The sequence below is a fragment of the Nematolebias whitei genome, chromosome 10, assembly GCF_014905685.2.
Source record: "Nematolebias whitei isolate Nwh7 chromosome 10, NemWhi1, whole genome shotgun sequence".
Lineage (NCBI taxonomy): Eukaryota > Metazoa > Chordata > Actinopteri > Cyprinodontiformes > Rivulidae > Nematolebias > Nematolebias whitei.
The window spans coordinates 49,268,953-49,289,608 of record NC_056507.1 but is presented as its reverse complement, the minus strand read 5'-3'; the positions used below and the strand labels follow the sequence as shown (position 1 = coordinate 49,289,608).

General features: G+C 44.3%; 1 protein-coding gene across 1 annotated transcript in view; it reads right to left on the bottom strand.

Annotated features, from left to right (window-relative positions):
- The window catches only part of ska1 (spindle and kinetochore associated complex subunit 1), a 46,321-nt gene extending 26,084 nt beyond the window's left edge, over nt 1-20,237 (bottom strand). Inside the window, 1 exon segment of the mRNA XM_037683044.1 lies at nt 20,142-20,237. Within this exon segment, the coding sequence (XP_037538972.1) occupies nt 20,142-20,171 (30 nt within the window). The 5' untranslated portion in view covers nt 20,172-20,237.
- Nucleotides 20,238-20,656: the final 419 nt, after the last annotated feature.

Here is a 20,656-nt window from a genome sequence, read left to right as displayed (position 1 = left end):
GGGGGGGACGGACGACCAGAGCAAATCTAGTGTCCTGAAATGATGACAGAATGTTTATTCTCTGCTGGGCTCCTCTGAAAAGTCCATGGAAATTCCTCAGTAGGAAGGGAGGGAAGGGCAGAGCATCATGTTTACAAAACTTTCAGGCAGGTTGAGATAAGATGGCCTGTCAAGGCCAGCCAGGGAGCCGAATTCAGATAAACACGATTATTTTGGGGACAGGCAGAACTTTAATGTCATCTACCTTGAGTCTGTGTCAGTCCACTCAGATTCGAAACGTCCAAATTAAATGACCATACCAATGGAACGTGCCTGAGAATAATCCCCGAGATCTGATCCATTCTGCCAGGAGTCTGGGTGCTCGAGGCACGAACCAAGCTATCATATAAGGCAGGCAGCCTGACCAGGTCCAGATTTACTGCAGACAACTTCCTTGTTTGTTGATAGACCAGGAGCCAGCCGAATCCAAAAAGCAGGAACCAGTTATCATAAATCCAATTAAATATGCGTCCTTAAAATCCACAAATGGCAGCAGAGATAGACACATCATCAAGTCGATGAGATATCCAGCTGCATGCATGTCAACAGGGCAAATTGGCTCGCCTAAAGCCTGTTTCTCTTCAAAGAAATGTTATCAATTGTGTTGAGGGATCAACTGATGAAATCAAGTCTGTAATTATGGTTCGGAAGAAATGCAAGTGAGGCTCGGAAGCAGTTTCACAGACAGACAGAGCAGCAAAGCAAAGCGGAGAGGGAGGGAAGGGGAAAAGCGTCCAGCCTTGGCAAGAGCAAGTGGTGAATTGAAGCCAGTGTCTGATTTGGAGGAATTTAAAATGTTTTTTTGTTTTTTTTTTGTGGTATATTGAACTTGGAATATAATTGTGGAAAATTAAACAATATGGTGTTAATATAAAGGTCATCAATCGTTTTAATTCCTTTGTTAGCCCACTTCTTTAAAGTGTCATCCGCAACAGGGTATGGGATGTTGGGATTATTCCATTGGGGAGTCTTTCTCAGCAGTGAGATATCTAATCCCAGCAAAGCATGAGATTCAATTGAATTCAATTCAGTTCAAAAATACTTTATTAATCCCAAAGGGAAATTATTTGTTGTTGTAACTCGTTATCCTCATTCCATTACGATATGTTATAGATACTGATGGCTGTAGGTAAGAAGGATCTCTTGTAAAGGTCCAACCCACAGTGGATCCTAAGAAACTGGCTGCAGATGCCGTCTGATCCGTCCACCCAGACTCGGCTTGCCTCTCGGTTCCCCCGGGCTGTAGGACCACCTGAATGCTGGGCAGAACTCCTGCCATGCCTCAAAGGTGTTCAAGATTATAGGACTTTTTGTAGTTAAGGAAATACTTTTCTTTGTCCCCAAGAATGGAATGCTACTTAGTGGACTTGCCTTCAATAGATACTGTTCTATAGAAAGCCATCCAATATTGCAACTCTCAGAATGTAACCAAATCCATATTGGACTAAACTGAGATGCTAAATAATAGCAATTGTCATTTGGAAGGTTCAGACCCCCTTTGTTATAAGGAGCTTAGAGAGTACCAAGTTTTATTCTGTTTTTTTTTTATTTCACAATAAAAAGGAAGAAGTAATTGTGTTAATCTTATTTAAAAAAAGCTCTTAGGGACACCCCATGGAGTACAATGGAATAAATAAATAAGCTTAGGCAACACATTCATTTTAATTATATTTACTCTTCCAATTATGGATATGGAAGATCAATCCTAATTTGAGTGTCAGCCTTTATTTTTTCTAGAATATTTAAATAATTAACTTTAAATACTTTATCATGTTGTTTTCTACAAACCGGATTCCAAAAAAGTTGGGACACTAAACAAATTGTGAATAAAAACTGAATGCAATGATGTGGAGGTCCCAACATCTAATATTTTATTCAGAATAGAACACAAATCACAGATCAAAAGTTTAAACAGAGAATGTATCATTTTAAGGGAAATATCTGTTGTTTCCAAATTTCATGGCGTCAACAAATCACAAAAAAGTTGGGACAAGTCCATTTTTACCACCGTGTGAACCTGAACATAGTTCTCTGCATGAATGGTGCCTTTCCAGACATGCAAGCTGCCCATGCCACAAGCGCTCATGCAACCCCATACCATCAGTGACGCAGGCTTCTGAACGGAGCGTTGATAACAACTTGGGCTATCCTTGTCCTCTCTGGTCCGGATGACATGGCGTCCCAGTGTTCCATAAAGAACTTCAAATCGTGACTCATCTGACCACAGAACAGTCTTCCATTTTGCCACACTCCATTTTAAATGACCCCTGGCCCAGTGCAAACGTCTGAGCTTGTGGAGCTTGCTTAGAAATGGCTTCCTCTTTGCACTGTAGAGTTTCAGCTGGCAACGGCGGATGGCACGGTGGATTGTGTTCACTGACTTCTGGAAGTATTCTTGAGCCCATTCTGTTATTTCCTTGACAGTGGCATTCCTGTTTGAGGTGCAGTGACGTTTAAGGGCCCGGAGATCACGAGCATCCGGTAGAGTTTTACGGCCTTGACCCTTATGCACAGCGATTGTTCCAGATCCTCTGAATCTTTTAATGATGTTATGCACGGTTGATGATGATAACTTAAAAGTCTTTGCTAATTTACACTGGGTAACACCATTCTGGCATTGCTGCACTATCTTTCTGTGCAACAATGGTGGAACTGGTGATCCTCTTACCATCTTGGCTTCTGAGAGACACTGACACTCTGAGAAGCTCTTTTTATACCCATTCATGTTGTTAATTGACCTAATTAGTGTTAATTGGTCTTCCAGCTGTTCGTTATATGCTCAATTTCCTTTTTCCATCCACTTATTGCTACTTGACCCAACTTTTTTGGGATTTGTTGACACTGTGAAAATTTGAATCAACCTATTTTTCCTTTAAAATGTTACATTTACCCAGATTAAACTTTTGATCTGTCATTTATGTTATATTACGAATAAAATATTGACATTTGCCATCTCCACATCATTGCATTCAGTTTTTATTCACAATTTGTTTATTGTCCCAACTTTTTTGGAATCTGGTTTGTAATATTTATGTCCAAGTATTTAAAACTGCCAGGACATACCCTTAGTGGTTCAACAAGTGTTCTGATGAGTGTTCTGATATCTATGACCTGTGTGTTTAGAGGCAAAACCTCACGCTTTGTTAAGTTTATTTTGTATCCTGATGCTGCACTATATCTTGGAGACATTGGAAGAGTGGGGGAACTGAATCAGCTGGTTCAATTAAGTGGATCAGTATGTCATCCGCATAGAGCAACATTTTATGCTCGGAAGTACCGAATTTGACACCGGAGATGGAATTATTTGCTTGGATAGCAAGGGGTAATGGTTCAATAGCAAGCGAGAACAACAACGGGGAAATGCAGCAGCCCTGCCGGACTCCTCTAGAAAGCGAGAAGGTGCCAGAGAGGACCCCATTAGTTAATATTTGAGCTTTAGGGGCTTTAAAGAACGTTTTTATGTAGTGAATGAATCTTTCACCAAAATACATTCCTGAGAGCGTTTGAAATAGAAACGTAGGTTCATTCCTGTCGAACGCCCTCTCAGCATCCATAGAAATTATCAGTGTAGGCTCCTTTGTCATTTGTGCTGAGTCAATTATATGAAATAAGCGGCGAACATTATCGGAACCATATCTATTTCTTCTAAACCCTGTTTGATCAGGTTATATTATTTTTGGCATAATGCCATCATATCTAGTAGCAAGCAATTTTTTTCTTTGATCATACATGTTAAAGGTGACAGCAGTTTGTCTGAAAAAGTTTTAAAATATTCAATGGGGAAGCCATCTGGCCCCGGGGCCTTGTTAATTTACAAAGATTTCATAGCCTGCAAAACCTTCTTGTAAGGATGGCGCCATCTTGTGGGCCTTCTATGTCTGTGCACCCTTGTGTCATTAATCCTGATTGATTTCTCCTTCTGTTCTCAGCTGTTTGTGATCACGTCCTGTCTTGTCTGTGTATTTAAGCCTGTCAGTGAATCTTGTCTTTTGTCTCGTCATCGTTGGGTATTGCCTGTCCTATCCTGTCTAGTCTGATCCTGTCTGATCCAGTACTGACCCTATTCTGTAAGTTTGCTGCCATGTCAGCCTTTTGATTTATTATTATTAAAAGTATTTTATTTTATATGTCTGCCTCCTGAGTTTTGCCTGCTCAACTGGGTTCTTTCCTGTCCTGACCTGCCTGAAACCCTGACACTTCTCAGTTATATCAGCATCCAACCAGCTTTTATCGTCATCATTGATCTGGGGAAGAGGTATACCAGCCAAAAATCGTTCCGCTGAGATGTTACTAGTGTCGCATTCAGATTTGTACAGTGCTTCATAAAAGTTTTGAATTCCATGTTGATCTCGAATGGGTCAAAGATCTGCCATCTTCAGTAATTATTGTGTGAACTATTTTATCTGATTCCTCCTTCTTGATCTGCCAAGCTAGTAATTTACCAGTTTTATTTCCATATTCATAATAATGATAATTAGTCCTAGCTAAATCAGCTTCAGCCTTGGTAGTACATAAATTATTATACTGTATTTGTTTCGCAGTTGTAGTGTATCTAAAAGGCTCGATTAGTTTCAGCTACACTACAATCAATATTTAATAATGGGTTCTCACTTTTGCGAGCTACTTGACAGATATGTGACAGAGGTACTGTGTGGGAGATGGTCTAATCCGTGACATAAGACGTTAATTTTCTTTGACCCATCAAAATGAATGTGGTCATTTATTAACAGAATCAAAATTTAACATCAAACATTGTACACTTGATTATACTGATCGGCTCTGATTAATAAAACTTGGCACGTTTTACTTAATAAAAACAACAGACATTTCTGAAGATATCTGGATTAATTACTGGCAAGATAGAAGAGTTTTAAAGATGGGAAATGGAGGAGTTTATATGGAGAGAAAACGGATGGATGAGGATGTATGTCTGAAGACCAGAACAACACGCTCCTTTCAAGAGCAGTTCGCCCGTGGTACACTGGTAGTGAAGCTCGTGACGACTCTTTACCTTGGCAGTGGATGAATCAGCTGCGGTCAAGAGGTCCCTGGCACGCTACCTTTCAGCGTCTCCTCAGGGCGGCTGCGACTCGGCAGAAGTCGTGAGATAATCCGTTCCACAGAACAAACTTCCTCAGAAGTTATAGGGCACTCGCCGGGTGGAGCCACAGCGAGGCATCATGGCTCCGACAGGAACTCCAGCCGAACTCCATCAGAACCAGCTTCAGACCTTTCTCCAGAACTGAACTTCTCCCAACTAGAACGTTCAGAACTAGAACTTTCCCTCCGAACGGAGGAGTGAGTGGATTCCTGCCCAGTCATTGGAATTGGAAGGGACGAGAGCTTCGTCTCCCCCTCCCAAAAAAGGCGAGAGGAAACGAGGTTTCCCAACAGCCAAACCATGACAGGTGAGTGCCCCGTGGTCCAGACGAGATCCTACACGGTTTTCCAAGGAACCAGAGGATGAACAATCATACCAGAAGGGGGGTAAACACCCTAAGGGTAAAGAGTATGGCACCAAAAGTGACCCATACAAACAAGGATCCCACAGGGAACCCCGAAGGGAGGGTACTGTTTCCCCATCACGTCGGGCTGAACAGCCTGAGACGAAAAAGAAACAGCAGGAGGTCCAGAAAGAGAACCACAATCCTCTGAGCTCTGACGAGACAGACAAGGTGCATCAGTTGTTGGACTTATTGGAAGGTGTTGCCACGGACAAACAACCTAACGCTTTGTTTGGCGATATCATTGCTGATAAGTCAGAGCACACAGACAACACCGTTACTGCTGTCACAGACAGTCACCATGATGCTGTTGTTGTAAACTCTGACACACCCTCACCTGAGAAAGGGGGGTACAATCACACGTCACAGACGGTAACCCGTCACAAACTGAAACCTCAGCAGCAGCGATAGCTGTGTTGACAGTTCAGGGTGACATAAACAACAAAGTTGCCGCTGTCTCAGACAGCCACCAGAAACTTGTTGTTACAAACAATGAGAGCCCCTCAACACACAGTGTGGGGGTGATCTCATACATCAATGACGGAAGCCCATCAAAAGCCGAACTCTCAGGAGCAGCAGCAACTGCACCAACGGTTCGGACCCTACCGGTGGACCCATCTCTGACTGAACAAGACGGCCTCCTCTGCGAGCTGAAACAGTCAGGGCCCACCGAATACTACCTACCATTGGTAGTTCAAGGTGTAGAGATCAAAGGATCCCACACCAAAGATGCTGTACTGTCGTCGGGGACAGATAAACCAGCTATTAAGGACGGAGCCATGGACGGCCCTCAGGGGTCCTTTGACCCCTCCAGGCTGCTCGCAACTCTGCCAGTACAACCTACAGCCGAGGTAATGGCAGTCACACGTGCACAGGCTACAGCCAAGCCGGCTGACAACACGGTCTCTGTACAACCCGTGCTGACTGACCCAGACATCATCCAACTTCAGAACTTGGATCCTGCAATACACTCGATGATGCTGTCTTTGACTGACCCAGAGAAAAATACTCCGCCCGAAGCCGACCTGGATTCCGATCCAGCCCCTAAAATCCTCTTTAAGCTGCGCAATCAGCTAAAACTACTCAAGTGCAACCTAACTTTAGCTCATGGAGCGACGTCCTCACCCGTGTTCGTGGTCCCCCATGACCGAAGGGGGGTGACGTTGGTTAGGGTAAGGTTACCAGACGCGATAACGTGATCATATCTGACATTCAGAGTGAGTGACGCACCGAAATGTTGTTTCCTAGTTGCTTAATCACTACTTTTGTCAATGTTGAAGCGTTGTTTTACTGGTTGCTTAGTCACTGTTTTTGTCGATGTTGAGACATTGTTTAATTGGTTTTTGGTATTGTTTCTGAACACCCCAAGCAAGAATGAATTTTGTGTGTATTTAAGTTAGAGACTAAGAGGCCTTTAACTATGCCAACATGCAGTTCATTTGTTAAAATGCAATCGTTGCGGAGTCAATGTAGATTAATGCTACCTTAAGTACCATAATCTACATTGGTCTCACAACGCTTAAGCCGAACCTACTCGAACAATCTTATTCGGGGGGGGGGGGGGGGGGGGTAGCTAATCCTTCAGTTGAGTCTCGCCATAGACTCCAAAACATTTAGGGGAAAACCACAAACCAAACCTCAAGTCGTTCATCTAAAAGGACAACAGACAATTGATCTAAACTATATTTTGCCATGTAAATCTAACTTAAACCAAGTTAGGAATAGAAAAATAGTTTGGAATGCCCTTCTATAGGTATAAATCCCTATATGAAAATTTTTCAGCATGACCCACCCTTTAAACTGGTAACTTTAGCTGATCTAAACCATAACAGCTTACACACCAGGTGCATATAGGTTAAGGTCTTATGTAAAATCCCACTCATAAGCCCAACTAAAACCACATAAATGCATAACACATAGAACCAAAATGGCACCCACTGGGAACCACCAGCAGCAACCTTTGCTAAAGGGACCTACAACTCCAACGTGGGTCTCCAATCTTCATCCAGTGGCTGCCTCTGCAGTTCAATCAAGGGAACCCCTCTGCATGCTGATCAGTCAACACCTCCAATCGTTGTGGATTTATCGTTGTGGATTATATGACTTTTTCTGCCAGCGGGCAGAAGAGGAAGCGCTGCTCCCGGCTTAAGAGGAGAGGATGCCGGGCGGGGGTTATGGTGAGGCTCCGAGCTAACGCTAAAGCCGGTAAACTCCCCATGCCGTCTCTCTTTCTGTCGAATGTCCGCTCGTTGGACAACAAGATGGATTTACTTCGTCTGAGAGCGGGCGCCTCAGAAGAGATGAAGAAGTGTGCGGTGCTTTGCCTCACGGAAACGTGGATTACAAGCGAAACGCCGGACACAGTCTTCCAGCTGGATGACAGACTTTTTTTTCGAGCGGACCGCTGCAGCGAGCTAACGGGGAAATCACGGGGAGGTGGAGTGTGCATTTATGTGAGTAAAAGTTGGTGCACGAACTGTACTGTTGTAAATAGCTCATGCTCGAAGGCTTTGGAGCAAATAACAGTGAAATGTCGGCCACATTATCTATCCCGCGAGTTCACGGTGACTTTCATCTCTGTCGTTTACATTCCTTCGGACGCTAATGCTAATGAATCACTGCAGGAGCTTCATGATATCAGCTCGCTGTAGAGCAAACACCCCGAGGCTCTTTACGTTGTAGCCAGAGACTTTAACCACGTGAATCTAAAGGACTGTCTCCCAAGCTTTTATCAACATGTGGCGATTCCAACACGTGGAGACCACACGCTGGACCGTGTTTACACGAACGTAAAAGATGCATACAAAGCCGAACACCGCCCCCACCTAGGACTGTCAGACCACATCTCAATCTTCCTGGCTCCTACTTACATGCCCCCGCTGAGACGCTCCAGACCGGTACAAAAGAAAAATAAATGCTGGATCCAGGACAGTGGCCCCATACTGAGAGATTGTTTTGATCGAACAGACTGGCAGGTTTTCAGAGAAGCTGCTGAAAATGGAGGATCGCTTGATCTAGATCAATACGCATCCTCAGTTCATAACAGATAACATAACAGATTATAAAGGAAGGAGCGAATAATCTCCCAAAGACCCATCTCTGCCTGATGCCCTCAACAAGTTCTATGCACGGTTTGAAGACCCAAACAGACCACCCAGCACCAGACTCACCTCACCACCGGATGAAGAACATCTCAGCATGACCTCAGCAGAAGTAAGGAGTACCTTCAGGAGGATTAATCCGCACAAGGCAACTGGCCCAGACAACATCCCCGGAAAAGTGTTGAAGGAATGTGCTGATCAGCTCTGTGAGGTGCTGGCAGACATCTTTAACACCTCACTTACCCTGGAGACAGTTCCCACCTGCCTGAAGACTGCCACCATCATCCATCCCAGTCCCAAAAACCTCTACAGTGACTGGTCTGAATGACTATCGGCCAGTGGCCCTCACCCCGATAGTCGCTAAATGCTTTGAAAAACTGGTCATGACTCACATCAAAACAACCATCAACATCAACGAGGACCCTCATCAGTATGCATACCGTGAGAACCGATCAACAGAGGACGCCATCTCCTCTGTGGTCCACACTGCGCTCAACCACCTGGAGCAGAAAAACTCTTACATCCATATGCTCTTTGTGGACTTCACATCCGCCTTCAACACCATGATCCCCCAAACCCTGATGGACAAACTATCCACACTAGGACTAAGCCCCTCCATTTGCAACTGGATACTAGACATTTTAACAAACAGACCACAGTTAGTGAGGATCCACAACTTCTCCTCCACCATAACCCTCAGCACTGGCTCTCCTCAGGGATGTGTGTTGAGCCCCCTCCTGTTTACTCTGCTCACGTATGATTGTGCAGCTACCCATCCAGGCTGTCACATTGTAAAGTTTGCAGATGATACAGCGGTGGTGGGATGCATCACAAACAATGATGAGTCCAGCTACAGGCAAGAGGTGGAACACCTGGAGAGCTGGTGCAAAGAGAATAACCTTCACATCAATGTGAAGAAGACAAAGGAGATGATTGTGGACTTCAGAAGGAACAAAAACATCTACACCCCCCTGAACATAAGAGGATCTGCGGTGGAAGTGGTCTCCAGCTACAAGTACTTGGGTGTACACATGAATGACAACCTCAGCTGGAGCAACAACACCACCAGCCTGATCAAGAAAGCTCATCAGAGACTCTACTTCCTCAGGCGGCTGAGGCGAGCTGGTCTGGGAAGCTCAGTCCTCACCTCCTTCTACAGGTGTGCAGTGGAGAGCATCCTGTGCTCCAGCATCAACGTGTGGCATGGAGGCTGCACAGCTGCAGAAAGAAAAGCTTTGCAGAGAGTGGTGAAGGCTGCACAGAAATCTGTCGGAATCAGTCTCCCCACCATCACAGACATCTACACCTCCAGATGCAGGAAGAGGGCCACCTGCATCATGAAGGACCCCACTCACCCAGCACACACACTTTTTGCCCCACTCCCCTCAGGAAGGAGGTTAAAGAGCATTAAGTGGAGAACCACTAGACTGAGGAACAGCTTCTACCCTGAGGCTGTTAGACTCATGAATCTCTAACTAGAATAATCACTGTGAAAAACCACATCATGTTGCTGCTGATCTGTTTCATGTTGCTGCTGATCGGTTTCAATGTTGATGTGTTCATGCATGCACATCTGCTCACAGACTCGTTCATGTTTGTGCTGATGTTCAATGTTTTATGTTATGAGTGCTTAGTGTATATTTAGTTGATGTTTTTCTTAGTTCATATCTTAGATGTTATTACTGTTTTTCTTATACATTTTATTGTTGGATGTAACTGGGACCTTGTGTACATAATTTCACTCCACCACATGTACCACATGCGGTGCGAATGACAATAAAGAAACTCTGACTCTGACTTTTTCCAATGGAATACAGACTTTGTTTCCAAGGGGTTAAAGCATTGCTACAATGGAATTACCAACAACATTGTGGAATTACCTAAACCGTTGTGGGATTACCTTCTTTGACTTTTGTTTTCCTCTTGCTGGATTACATCAAGCTCAAGGACATTCTGAGGCGTAAGTTCATGTTGGAATTCATCCCCATGGACAGGCGATGATTTCCAAAGGGGGGACTGTAGTGAACTAAGCCTCCTGTCAAGACCTGCCTCTGAAGACCTTCATGGGACAGGACCTGTTATGAGGAACCGTCAAGTCGTTTTGATCGGAGGCCTAGTTCACTACACAGTCAAATAATTTAAAATGTCCATTCTTTTAGTTTTAGAGTGTTGCTGTTCAAATACTCTAATTTCTTTAGCTAATGTTGTCAATTCTTTTCTCCTTTCTCTTAAATTATATGCACTGTATGATAAGATACATCCCCTCATAAATGCTCTGAGAGCCTCCCAGATATTTGCATTGGAGGCAGAGTTCAGGTTGGCTTCAATAAACATATCAATTTGAGAATTCATATAAGCTACGAATTCTAGATCTTCCAACATAAATGTTTTAAATCTCCACCTTTGAGGGGGCAATTGCACAGAATCGATTAACCAGGTAATCGTAACAGGATTATGATCAGAAAGTGCAGCAGCCAGGTAGGAACAGTCTTTTATTCTGTTAAGCATAGTTTTGGAGAAAAGAGGAGAAAAAAACAACAACATAGTTTTGGGGGCTAAAAACATCTATTCTGGAATAAGATAAGTGAACGTTAGAGAAAAAGGAGAAATATTTCCTATTGGGGTTTAGTGTGCGCTAATAATTTGTTTCTTAAAGAAGTTATTGCTTTTAATATAGCTGAATGCCTCGAGCTCATGTTTTCAGCTGATCCTTTAGCTTTTGCAGCTGCCTTCCTCAGGTCTGGCATATTTACAAAAACAAAGACATCAGTCCCAAGATTTAATAAAAAGAAGAAAAAAAACAAACCAATCCTCATGAGTTAAAACAATTTACACAGTCGGCCTAAAGCCTCAGATAGAAAATAAATCATCTTGTTGACTGATATGAAGGTCAGTGTGGGGGAGCTCAACAAACAGCGTCTACATCTCTTCAAGGCCTAACCGGAAGTCCAGCTGAGGCATATTTTAATACATATAACGACCGAAGCAGTTCATTCGGTACCATAACAGAACCAAAGTTCGGTACTCAGCCCTAAGTTGGAGTGAGGACAGAGGATGCAGAGTAGTTAGTGAGATGAAGGAGGATGACTTGCTGTGGCGACCCCTGAAGAGGGAAAAGCCATAAGAATAATGAGGAGGAGAAGGAGAAGAAGAAGAAAAAGAATTTTTGATTTTTACAAAACTATTTGCACAATAAATTAATAAAACAATGTTAAAAACATGATCATGTTGGGTTTTTTTTTTGTTTGTTTTTTAACAGTGTTCACATGAGGAGTTTGTTGTATTTTAGTTCTCCTTTGTCAGAAACGATACATAAAACCTTTTTAAAGCCCCACAGTTCCACAAAGTTTTCAAGTCTCCGGTGTCTCTGTGGAAGCAAAACTCCAACGCCAGTCTGGCCTTGATGTTGCACTTCCACAGAGCCACAGCGTCAAGTTGAGGTCCAGCCTGCAGTCTGTTCCTACGAGATAAATAGATTGCCATTTTTGCTTCGGCAACTCAAAAGTTTAAAATTTTGGATTTACACTTAGTGGCTTTGCTGTAATATACAGAATTAATAAAAACAGATTTGGTAAAAACGATATCAAAAAAGCTCAAAATAGTCGTCATTAGGTTAAAAAGAGCAGTCAGTCGTACACAATCCATAAAAACATGAAAAACACTCTCAGACAAACTGCAAAAAGGACACTCGTTTAAAACCTCAGGACTGATGATCGATAGAAAAGAGTTCGTTGCGATGGCACCGTGAAGTATCCTCCATTGGAGATCACCAGTCCGTTTTTTTTATGGGAGGTTTGTAAAGCGTCCTCCACTGGGGCTTCTGTCCTCCAAGCTTGCCGTCCCACACACTGACAGCTCTGTTGTGCAGAGTTCTCTTGTTTAGGACTTTAACACAAGTCTTATAGAGCACTTTTGGACCCGTTGTGCACAAGTCTATTTGTGGGTCCGTGTTGCATAGCAGAGGTCCACTACTGGGATCTAGGTTGATGTCCAAGAAGGGGTCCGCTGGGTCAGGCAGGTGATCCCCCCCAGACCACAGCTGCAGGAGACGCTCCTCCCCTGCTGTAATCCTCTCCTTCACCAGGTCCAGGAAGAGCCACACCAGCCTGGCAGACCGGACTCCAAGCAACGAAAGCACCTCCCGGACACTAGAGAAGTCCGGTCCGGCCGTCTCCATCAGCCGCCTCAGAGTCACCATCCCAGACCCGCACAGCACCCCTGACAGACCTGGTACCGTGCTATTAGAAACGTCCAGTCTTGCACCACAGATTAGTGGTTCCTCTAAAAGCCAATGCAGAGACTTATACGTTCTTGATCTGTTTGGGTTAAAAAAACAAAACAATTTAAAAACACTGATAAAACTGGGGTAAACCCTTTAACTTTAAAAGGCTAACATTGGTCAGAAACAGAGCAGCATCCAGCCCCAACCCGCACACGCGTCTAAGAATGTGTAGGAGTTCTGTCTTGCCTTCTTCCTTCCTCCACTCAGGACATTAATTGGCAGCAGCTGCAGCACATCAACTCTTCATGCAGGAGGAGTATAAGAAGCCACAAAGACCATGCAGCAGGCGCTGGGACATCCACTACCAACGGTAGAGTTGTTTCAGCCAGTCTATCTCTAGGAAGCCTATGATTATTAATGCCTCGTGTTTTTGTCTGCATTCTCAGAGTTCACCTGCCATCCTACCACTCTGCTGTGAAAACCTTTGTGAGATTCCCATCCTCCTGCATTCCTTCAGCTTCTCTGTGCCACCACCACTCGTCTGCCTGTTTTGGATTACACTGCTCTACGCTCTGGACATTGTTGGATATTGTTGGGGACCCTATCTCTGCTCCAACCTCGACCATCTCCAGTAAGAAAACCCATCACCAGAATTCTACTTAAATTCCTCCAAGCAATCTACTCACTGCTCCCTCTGTCCCACAGGAAAACCAACACCCTCACATGATGTCACTTTAATATTCCACTTTGTAAATAAACACTGTAAATTGATATTTTATCCTGGTCTCTCTTTGTCTCAGTCCCTTTATTCTGTGTACACCCGTTAATACAACAGAATGCAGCTGGCCACATCCCTACACACAGTGTTAGGAGGTTCCTGCCAGGTATTTCTGGAGGAATTGTATTTGAAAAGTGGCCGATCTGCTGGCCAGGTGGACAAGGCCCTGTCCCCCCTCCTCTCTCTGTAAAAACAGGACAGACTGTGGAATCCAATGTCGACTTTTCCCAAAAAATTCCACCATCTCAGACTGGATCTTTACCAACAGGCCTGGAGGTGGGTCTAAAACAGAAAGTTTGTGCCACGGTTGTGATGCGACCAGGTTGTTTAAAACTAGCACTCAGCCTCTGTAGGACATTTGAGTGTGTAGCCATTTCCATTTTTCTAATTTGCTCCTGAACTTTTGTTCCACATTTTCCCAGTTCTTTTGAACTTGAGCTTTATACCCTAGATAGATGCCAAAGTATTTAAGCCCATCTCTCTTCCACGGGAGGTTTTGAGGGAGAACTAGGAGCCCTTCAGGCCACTCACCCAAGGTGAAGGCTGTGCTCTTTACCCAGTTCACCCTCGCAGCAGCCAGGGTGGAAAAACTCTCGGTGACCTCACTTAGTGTGTCAGCATCTTGTTTTTTGTTTTTTTTTATAAAAACAACAATGTCATCAGCGTAGGCGGATAAAATTGTTACTATTAAAACCAGGTAAAACTAATCATGTTAAGGAGGGGTTCCAGGAAGAGCGCATAGAGCATTCCAGAGAGCGCACAGCCCTGCTGAACACCTCTATACACCCTAAAAGGAGCAGACAGGCTACCGCTGACCTTCAGCACACTCTCAATGTTACTGTACAGCACCTGGATCTTGGCTATAAAACCAGCGCTGAACCCGAACCCCTCCATGGTTTCCCAGAGGAAGCTGTGCTCAATGCGGTCAAAAGCCTTTTCTTGGTCAAGTGAGACCAACGCTGTGTTCAGACCCAATGAACTGGACTTCCAAAACATCTCGAATCAGGTAGATATTATCTACAGGTCCTTCTCAAAAAATGAGCATATTGTGATAAAGGTCATTATTTTCCATAATGTAATGATAAAAGTGAAACTTTCATATATTTCAGATTCATTGCACACCAACTGAAATATTTCAGGTCTTTAATTGTTTTAATACTGATGATTATGGCATACAGCTCATGAAAACCCAAAATGCCTGTCCCAAAAAATTAGCATATCATGAAAAGGTTCTCTAAACAAGCTATTAACCTAACCATCTGAATCAACGACGTAACTCTAAACACCTGCAAAAGATTCCTGAGGCTTTTAAAAACTCCCAGCCTTGTTCATTACTCAAAACCACAATCATGGGTAAGACTGCCGACCTGACTGCTGTCCAGAAGGCCATCATTGACACCCTCAAGCAAGAGGGTAAGACACAGAAATAAATTGCTGAACGAATAGGCTGTTCCCAGAGTGCTGTATCAAGGCACCTCAGTGGGAAGTCTGTGGGAAGGGAAAAGTGTGGAAGAAAACGCTGCACAATGAGAAGAGGTGACCGGACCCTGAGGAGGATTGTGGAGAAGGGCCAATTCCAGACCTTGGGGGACCTGCGGAAGCAGTGGACTGAGTCTGGAGTAGAAACATCCAGAGCCACCGTGCACAGGCGTGTGCAGGAAATGGGATACAGGTGCCGCATTCCCCAGGTCAAGCCACTCTTGAACAAGAGACTGCGTCAGAAGCATCTCGCCTGGGACTGCTGCTGAGTGGTCCAAAGTTATGTTCTCTGATTACAGTAAATTTTGCATTTCCTTTGGAAATCATGGTCCCAGAGTCTGGAGGAAGAGAGGAGACACAGAAATCACATTGCTTGAGGTCCAGTGTCAAGTTTCCACAGTCACTGGGGTGTCATGTCAGCTGCTGGTGTTGGTCCACTGTGTTTTATCAAGGGCAGGGTCAATGCAGCTAGCTATCAGGAGATTTTGGAGCACTTCATGCTTCCATCTGCTGAAAAGCTTTATGGAGATGAAGATTTCATTTGTCAGCACGACCTGGCACCTGCTCACAGTGCCAAAACCACTGGTAAATGGTTTACTGACCATGGTATTACTGTGTTCAATTGGCCTGCCAACTCTCCTGACCTGAACCCCATAGAGAACCTGTGGGATATTGTGAAGAGAAAGTTGAGAGACGCAAGACCCAACACTCTGGATGAGCTTAAGGCCGCTATCAAAGCATCCTGGGCCTCCATAACACCTCAGCAGTGCCACAGGCTGATGGCCTCCATGCCACGCAGCATTGAAGCAGTCATTCATGCAAAAGGATTCCCGACCAAGTATTGAGTGCATAACTGAACAAGATTATTTGAAGGTTGGCGTTTTTTGTATTAAAAACACTTGTCTTTCATTGGTGGGATGAAATATGCTAGTTATTTGGGACAGGCATTTTGGGTTTTCATGAGCTGTATGCCATAATCATCAGTATTAAAACAATTAAAGACCTGAAATATTTCAGTTGGTGTGCAATGAATCTGAAATATATGAAAATTTCATTTTTATCATTACATTATGGAAAATAATGACCTTTATCACAATATGCTAATTTTTTGATAAGGACCTGTATATAAAAGGTATTCAAAGTCATCCCCTGCTGGGGATGCAATAAGTCTGGTCTCGATGGATGACCTGTTCCATTGCTTCTCTCATCCTTGTTGCCAGGACCTTGGAGAGGATTTTGTAGTCAGTGCAGAGAAGGGACACCAGAAGCCAATTCTTCATCTCCTGCAGGTTCCCGTTTTTGGGCAGGAGCGTGATGACCACTCTGCGGCACGACAGCGGGAGCAAACCAGTGGTCAGGCTTTCACTTAAGACATGGAGCAGATCCTCTTCCAGGATGTCCCACTAGGCCTTATAGAACTCCACAGTGAGTCCGTCGACACCGGGAGCCGGTTTGTTAAAACTAACCTTTTAGATTTGAGGGCTTCAATGTGCTCTTGATTTCCTGTGGTTTCACTGAGGTGCTCTAGTTCCACTACATCAGTCTCCAGATCTTTGATAGATCTTGTGATGTTGCGGTAACATTGAACATGTGCTGTTGACACAGCTGTTTTATTTGTACTTTCCCGTGGTCCCAGCACTGTTGCAGACAAGTAAAATCACCTTTCCTGTGTGTAAAAACCTTCATAAAATAACTCAGAATCTCCTTAAAACTACGGTCATAAGTTAAAATTGAGTTAAAATGCCAGTAGGCGCTCTTAGGTAAAATGTTTTTGATAAAAACCTAAAACCAGCAAATGATCCGTAAAAGCTACTGGTAAAATCTGACAGGCTTTAAACACGTTAAAATGATGTTTAAAACAATAAAACCGATCAAGGCGAGCCAAAGAAATGTGATTCTCTTTACAGTGGGACCATGTGCACTGTCTGGAGCCTGCGTGCATCCTCCTCCATACATCCACCAGGCCATGAGACGAGACCAGCTGCCACAGAGCGCGCTGGGCTGCTGGATGAGGCTCTGCATGATTGCGGTCTAAAAACTCGTTTTCAGTACAATTAAAATCCCCTCCTATAAAAACATAGTCCTCAGGCCCACAATCTCCCAACCTTTCCCCAATTTTTTCTAAAAAACGTTGTTTCTCTGCATTGGCAGTGGGAGCATAAATGTTAATAAAAGTTACATTAAAATGTTCAAACCCGGCTTTGACTAAAAGACACCTTCCCTGAACAATGTGTTGCACCTCCTCTATGTGGCTGGGAGTAAAAGCTTTAGAGAAGAGGAGTCCCACTCCTGCACTCTGGGAGGTGCCGTGGCTAAAAATGGCCTCCCCTTCCCACTCCCTGCCACGCTGTCTCATTGGATGGATCACTGTGTGTCTCTTGTAAAAATAAAATTTCTATTTTTTATATTTTATGGTTTGGTAAACCAGTTCACGTTTCACAGCCTCTCTGGTCCCATACAGGTTTAATGATGCTATTTTAAAAGCATCCATGGTGAGTGAGAGGTTAAGAAGCGTGTACAAAAAGAGTATAAAAAATGTTAAAATGCAGGTGTTCATAATTTGTTCAGAATTGTTTCCTGACTTTGCTCATTATATTCTTTAGTCTAAAAATTTCTTGATCTGTAAAACCTGACTCTTCTTTATGTCTGATGTGATGTCAGGCTGAGAAATAAGGTTGTTTTCACACCAGATAGTCCGGTAGACTCGGTTCGGGACCAATAATCATGACCTTTTGTTACATTTGAGCTGGTGCGTTTGCATTCACACTGCACTGTGCAGTCGAGTCAACCTGTTGAACCAACCTATTCCCCCACTCGCCTGTGGGGGCGCTGCACCAAGAACTACTGAAAGAAACAACACAAAAACCTCTGAAGACACGTCTTCTTCTTCTTCTGTAAATAAAAATAAAAATGAAGTGGCATCAAGTTTTCACAGTTTTAAGAGTTACATTTAGTCATTTTTCAAAAATGGACTTAGCATGAGCAGAAGATGAGACAGATGACCATGGAGAATGTTGTTTTTCCACACAAGGCAGCTGACGGCTCCATATAAAGTAAGTGAAATGCGTGTTTGTTTGTCCTGCGGAGCGGGGCTCGGTCTGTTTACATTCACACTGTACTCGAACCACGCTGGAGTTCTCTTCTACCGGACCGAGACCTAGGTTTTAGCCCGGGCCAGAGTTCGCCTTTTTGTTCCGTGACAGAGTTTGATGGCGCGTTCACATCTCCCCAAACGAACCGGACTTTCTAGGAAAACGAGCTAGAGTTCGATTAAAGCGGACTAAACAGGGCTAGTGTGAATACACCCTAAAACGTTCTCAGGTTAGAAAAATAACTTTCAACTTGAACTCCTCTCAGCATTTTGGTTTGCTTGAGGAAGGACAGGAAGGTTTCTACAGGGTTCACTGCTGTCAGCCAGTGAGACAAAGGCTTCACTAAAATAACAGCACCAGTCCTCACTGTCACTGCTCTCTGCTCCCTCCATCTCTGCACACATCTTGCAGGCTTGTGCAGCAGCTTCAACAGTTTTTCTTTTGCCTCGTTTCTTTAGCTGGTTGGAGCCCCCTGCTCCATCTCCTCTACGGCGCACCTGCTTCTCCCTCCACACCAGCTCCTGACCTCTCACTTTTCTTTCCTGCATCTTTTTTCTCTTCATCCACCTCCACCTCTCCTTTCCCTCCCTGGTCACCACACACTAACTCCTCATCATCCATCTCACCCTCCTGCGCATCTCGCTCTCCGTTTCTCTCCTCCACCTCAACCTGAGTCTCCACCTCACCATCCACAACACCACCATTCTCCCCACCATCACCACCACCATTCTCCCCATCACCACATAACTCCGTGCTGCCACCTTCTTCCACACAAATACTTTTTGTTGCTTCACTGTCCACAGCTGGCACGTCAACACTAACACGTTCCCCGTCAGCGGGGGTCGCGGACTCTCCCGCGGCAGCGGCGGGGGGGTCCATCATGTCAGCTGGCATCTCCTGCGCCCGGTCCTTGCCGGACTGGTCCCCCTCCTGCTCGGCAATAGCGGGCGGGGCCGGTCCGGCCCTGTTTGGGCACATTTTTATCACGTGCCCCTTCTAGCCACATCCAAAATATTTCATGTTGGAGGAAGTGGCGAATAAAAGGTATTTAAAGTCATCAAGTTTAACATGAAAGTGCACGTTAAACTCCACCCCCCGCTTGTTCAGAACCATGTACAGTGTTCTCCTATGGGAGACAACATGTTTTAGAAGTGGTGATTTACACCCAGTCAACACTTTTTTAATTGGTATACACCACCTTCCCATGTCTGGACAACTCCTTTATCAAAAACTCATCGCTGATAAATGGGGGGACGTTGGACAGAGTTATCTTAGTGGCTGGCAGCGCCAGTGGTGACACCTGTAAAAACCAGTCACCCACTGAGATGCCAGCCTCGACCAGCTGTTGCGCCTTCTCCACCTTATCAACAAAAATGACCACAGCCCCGTTCATGCGGGCTGCGGACCTGATGGACCCATGTCCAACCACCTCCCCCACCGCTAAACAAACTTCCTCCACGCTGCACGGAGAGCCAGCACTCACCTTGATGCCGTTATTCCGAGTCAGCGTGGAGAATCCTCCCAAGCCTCCTGCCACCATGGCGTCTAGACGCCGGCCAGCCAGGTGAACCTGACGGCCACACCCTCGTAAAACAAAACCTTTAAACTATTAAACTAACAAAACCCACAATTAAATAACTAACATAAACACAACACCCAGTGAAAGAAAGCAGAAAAAGGACAGAAAAATAGAATGAATCAACACTTTCACCCTTTACGCTCCTCTGCTCTTCCACTCACACTCCTCTCACATGAAGAAGAAGAAAAATGTCACGTTGAAAGAAGTTAACTCTAGTGGATTCATGGTGAGCTGTATAACAGGAAGTTTAACAGTATCACTGCCTTTAAAAATGTTTCAGAGAAACCTCCAGCCACCTACAGCTGATTCTGGTTCTAAAAAGACACCCAACCTGGCAGATGCTGTACCTTGAGATGCTTCAGTTGCTCCTTCTGCATATCAACACATTTTTCAAGTTCCTCCAGAAGTCTCCCAAGAATCAAGAGCTCTTGTCCCAGTTTTTTTATCTTCTGCTGAGGCAGTTCTAAATGTAGAAGAGAAAGAACACAGGCTTTTTACTTTAACACAACAGATATAAGGTGTAGTGAACTTGATAAAGAAACTGAAACTAAATCTGGGTTTCTTGCTTAACTCTGAATCCAAGAAAATGCCTTGTAGCTGCTACTTTCCTACTGACCACTGACTATGGTGACATGACATTATTTACATGAATGCTCCTGCAAGCTCCTTGCAGATGTTGGATGCTGTCTATCACGGCGCACTAAGATTCATAATTGGTTGTAACTACCGTACCCATCACTGCACTCTGTACTCATTGGTCAGTTGGTCATCGTTATCTACACCTAGGCTCTCACATTAGTTCAGTTTAATCTATAAATTACTCCTTGGTCTGCTATCTTTTTATATCTTCTCCCACTTGTCA